Source organism: Meriones unguiculatus, chromosome 8, assembly GCF_030254825.1.
Source record: "Meriones unguiculatus strain TT.TT164.6M chromosome 8, Bangor_MerUng_6.1, whole genome shotgun sequence".
Taxonomy (NCBI): Eukaryota; Metazoa; Chordata; class Mammalia; order Rodentia; family Muridae; genus Meriones; species Meriones unguiculatus.
Genome location: NC_083356.1, coordinates 4,396,583 through 4,401,226, shown reverse-complemented (window position 1 = coordinate 4,401,226; position 4,644 = coordinate 4,396,583). Strand labels below are relative to the sequence as shown.

General features: G+C 69.4%; 1 protein-coding gene across 1 annotated transcript; it reads left to right on the top strand.

Annotated features, from left to right (window-relative positions):
* The first annotated feature begins 1,292 nt into the window (after positions 1-1,292).
* On the top strand, positions 1,293-4,349 carry Wnt1 (Wnt family member 1). Its single transcript, XM_021634986.2, is given in 5 exon segments — positions 1,293-1,874; positions 2,472-2,725; positions 3,241-3,506; positions 3,819-3,977; positions 3,979-4,349. Coding segments are annotated over 5 exon segments (1,113 nt in total). The 5' UTR covers positions 1,293-1,770; the 3' UTR covers positions 4,309-4,349.
* Positions 4,350-4,644: the final 295 nt, after the last annotated feature.

Below are 4,644 nucleotides of genomic sequence, written 5' to 3'. Positions count from 1 at the left end.
TTTTTTTAATCTTTTAAAAAGGAGTTATTTTATGCATGTGTGAGAGTTTTGCCTGCATGAATGTATGTGCAGCTCTTCATGCTTGGTGCCAGTGAGGGTCAGACAGCACCCGATTCCCTGGAACTGGAGTTACAGGTGGCGGTGAGCTACCATGTGGGTGCTGAGAACAGAGCCAGAGCCTCTGGAAGAGCAGCCAGTGCTCTTAACCACTGACCCATCTCTGTAGATGCCCAGACTTGTTCATCCTGAGCTGGGCAGCATGGTGGCACAGGCCTGTAATGCCAGCAGTCAGGTGGCCGCCGTGAGTTCTACATACTAAAATTCTATGTTAGGTAGAAGCAGCAGCAACAACCCAAACAGAACAAGCCTGCCGAAGGGAGGTCCCTTCTTCCCAGCAAACACCCTTTGTTCCTAGTCCTCGGAGCTACCCACTACTCAGTCCCATCCTTTCTGAGCTCGTTGCCAGAGAAACAGGCCTGGCTCAGCTTCCAGACCCGCCCCCACTCATGACATGCACAGGTTGACACATACCATAGGCTAACACAAGGTGCCCAGAGCGACAGGATGACACACGCCTGCACATGGCTAATCCCCCCCCCCCACTCATCCACCCACCGGCAGATACACTCCCAGACCCTCTCCATTCTGCAGTCGGCCCTCACAGCTTCCACCTCCTTTCTGATACACTGCTTTAAGCGGTGACTGTAGCAAAAATGACTTCATGAGCTCCCCGTCCTGAGCCAAATGACACAATTGTTTGGAAGAGGCTCAGAACGTCCTCCTTTGGAAGTTTCTGGATCCACCAGTGCACAGGAGCGTGCATCCGCAGAACACAACGCGCAGTTTCCCCGACCTCCTCCTGACACACCGGCGCGGGCGCTCTCCTAGCGCACATTCACAAACTGCTGCGCGCTCTGAGGTCCTCTCCGCCACCAGCCCACCCCCGCACCCCACGCCCGGGAATCCCTAACCACAGCTCCACCCAGGCTCTTGTCTCCTTCTTTTCCTTCTCTGTCCAGCCGTCGGGGTTCCTGGGTAAGGAAGCGTCTCCACGGAGCTGCTGGCCAGAACCACAGCTTTCATCCGGCCATTCAGGACAGGGAAGAGAAGGGACCACAGCTTGTGTGTGTGTGTGTGTGTGCGGCGGGGGGAGGGTTGACATTTACAGGACAGCCCCACCGCGCGTGGGGGTGGCAATCCAGGCTGCAAACAGGTTGTCCCTAGCACATCGTCTCCGCGCCCCCTGGCGGATCCTGGTCCCCGACGGGCTCCTGACGGGCAGAAGAGTGAGGCCGGCGCGCGCGTGGGAGGCCACCCCAAGGGGAGGGGTCGGCGGCCAGTGCAGACCTGGAGGCGGGGGCCACCGGGCAGGGGGCGGGGGTGAGCCCCGACGGCTAGCCCCGTCAGCTCAGAGCGGCCAGAGTCCCAGCTCCGCTGGCTGCTCATTGTCTGTGGCGCTGACCAGTGCGCCCGCCCGGTGCCCCAGTGCGGGCCGGAGGGGCAGCCTCTTGTCACTGCAGTCAGCAGCCGCAGCTATAAGAGGCGGTGCCTCCCGCAGCGGCCGCCTCAGCCGCCAGCCAGGACGGCAGGACCATGCTGCCTGCGGCCCGCCTCCAGCGTGCCTAGAGCCAGCCTGAGTCTGAGAGCCCTCGGCACGGCCCTCGCCGCCGCTCTCACCCCTGCCCTCTCCGCCGCGGCCGGCCCCGCCGTCGCGCGCAGCAGCCGGAGCCGCCAGATCTGCAGCAGCGAAGCGGCGAGGCCGGGCGGGCCATGGGGCTCTGCGCGCTGCTGCCTGGCTGCGTTTCTGCTACGTTCCTGCTGGCACTGAGCGCTCTGCCCGCAGCCCTGGCTGCCAACAGCAGCGGCCGATGGTGGTAAGTGAGCCAGTCCGGGGTCGCCACTTGCCCCGGGGCGCAGAGCCAGGGCCCGGCCCTACCCAGCTCCCACGCCGTGGGGGATCACCGACCCACAGCCTCCCTCCCGCACTGTGACTTCGGCACGCTCAGGGCGCGTTCTAGTTCTCACCTAGAACCAAGCCATCTGCTCGAGCCGAGCGAACCACCCGCAGGCGGAAGTCCAGCCCGTACAGTGCAGCCCTTTGCCACTGGGCACCAGGTCCAGCATCTCAGTAGCGGGTACTCAGGTACCCTCAGGCCTTGAACCAAAGAAGCAGCTCTGAGCGGTGAGAAAGGGCGGGGCGCCCGAGTCTTCCAAGGTGGGCAAGGCTGCAGGCTGAGCTTTCCTCTCGGCCCACCTGACGGAGGATGGAGGAGTCCAGGCAGTCACGCGTGGGCTCAGGCGCCCTTTCTGTCCGCTCACCAGAGCTCACTTCTACCCGACTTAAGGGCCGGGGAGCTGTTACTGATGCTCTGCTGTTCCCTCTAGGCGCACGGGCAGGCCCAGGCGAGGCCAGGGAGGGGGCGGTGAAGGTGCGGCAGGCCCGTCTCAGAGCCCGCCCGCCTTCCCACCAGGGGCATCGTGAACATAGCCTCCTCCACGAACCTGCTCACGGACTCCAAGAGCCTGCAGCTGGTGCTGGAGCCCAGCCTGCAGCTGCTGAGCCGGAAGCAGCGGCGGCTGATCCGCCAGAACCCGGGCATCCTGCACAGCGTGAGCGGGGGCCTGCAGAGCGCCGTGCGAGAGTGCAAGTGGCAGTTCCGCAACCGCCGCTGGAACTGCCCCACCGCGCCGGGGCCCCACCTCTTCGGCAAGATCGTCAACCGAGGTGGGTGCCCGGGGGAAGCGCGCTTCCGGGACCAGGGGCGGCGCAGGGTCAGCGCCGGGGGCAGGGGCGGGCGAGGGCAGGGGCGGCGGCCCAGACGGCGCGGGTTCGGCCCCGGGCTCCTCCCAGCCCCGCACCCTGAGCGCGAGCCTCCTCCCCGGAGCCCCCGACCCGCGGAGGGGGACCCCGGGGGGTGGGCGCGGGCCACGGCTCTCCCCAACCCGCGCCTGCCTCGAGGGAGCCGGGAAGCCGCTCCCCGGGGAGGGCGCGCCTCGAGCGGCCGGGTCGGCGCCGCCCCCACCGGCGCGGCCCAGGTGCCCTCCCGGAGCCGCCCCGCGCGCTCTCGGGCTCAGCAGGGCCCGGCGGGGTCACGGACCCCCGCCCCCGCGCCCCCGCGCGCCCGCTTTCCCCCGGGGCTGGGGACGGCTGTGCAGAGCCTCGGCCGTCGGGTCCCCGGGGGCGCGGGGCTGTGGGGCACCGAGCCTTCCGGAGAGGCGCTGACCCGGCGTCCCGCACAGGCTGCCGGGAAACCGCCTTCATCTTCGCCATCACCTCGGCCGGCGTCACGCACTCGGTGGCGCGCTCCTGCTCCGAGGGCTCCATCGAGTCCTGCACCTGCGACTACCGGCGGCGCGGCCCCGGCGGCCCCGACTGGCACTGGGGGGGCTGCAGCGACAACATCGACTTCGGCCGCCTCTTCGGCCGCGAGTTCGTGGACTCCGGGGAGAAGGGGCGGGACCTGCGCTTCCTCATGAACCTGCACAACAACGAGGCCGGGCGCACGGTAGGCGGCGGCGGGGGCGGGGGGGACGGCCCGGGGGGGACGGGGGCGCGGGGCAGGGGCCACCTGAGGGATGGGGGGTCCGGAGGGGGGACAGAGAGAGGTGCTGGCTGAGGGCAAGCCCCCCCCTCCAGCCGGTGACGGGACGGAAGGGGTTAACGGCCGAGGCTGCAGCGCCCCCCCCCCCCGTGCACCCCGGACCCGCGGCGCCTGGAGCCTGGCCCTCCGGGGTGCGCACCTCGGCGCCCACCGCGGCCGCCCCCTCGGAGCTCAGCCGCACCTGACGCTCCCCGCCTCCTCCCCTCCCCCCCGCAGACGGTGTTCTCCGAGATGCGCCAGGAGTGCAAGTGCCACGGCATGTCCGGCTCGTGCACGGTGCGCACGTGCTGGATGCGGCTGCCCACGCTGCGCGCCGTGGGCGACGTGCTGCGGGACCGCTTCGACGGCGCCTCCCGCGTCCTCTACGGCAACCGGGGGCAGCAACCGCGCGTCGCGGGCCGAGCTGCTGCGCCTGGAGCCCGAGGACCCCGCGCACAAGCCGCCGTCGCCGCACGACCTGGTGTACTTCGAGAAGTCGCCCAACTTCTGCACGTCGAGCGGGCGCCTGGGCACCGCGGGCACGGCCGGGCGCGCCTGCAACAGCTCGTCGCCCGCGCTGGACGGCTGCGAGCTGCTGTGCTGCGGCCGGGGCCACCGCACGCGCACGCAGCGCGTCACCGAGCGCTGCAACTGCACCTTCCACTGGTGCTGCCACGTCAGCTGCCGCAACTGCACGCACACGCGCGTGCTGCACGAGTGTCTGTGAGGTGCCGCGCCCCGGTCGCACGCGCCCGTCCCCCCCCAGCCCCCCCCCAGCCCCTCCAGGCTTCGCTGGCCCCCGAGACCCCGGCCCTCGCCCGCCCCGGCATGTCCGGCCACAATCCCGACGTTCCCAGGGGCCCGGCTCTCCCACCGTCCCAGCTGGGGACCCCCCAAGCCCCGGGCCGGAGGCGCCACTGAACCCCCTTTTTTGCCATCCTTAGGGCCCTGCCCCAACCTACCTCCCTCCCCGTCTGTGGGAGACCCCCCCCCCCCCGCTGCACCCACCGCCCCCTGCTGGGCCACGGGGTGAGAGGGGGATCTCTCTAGGGGGCCTGCGCAG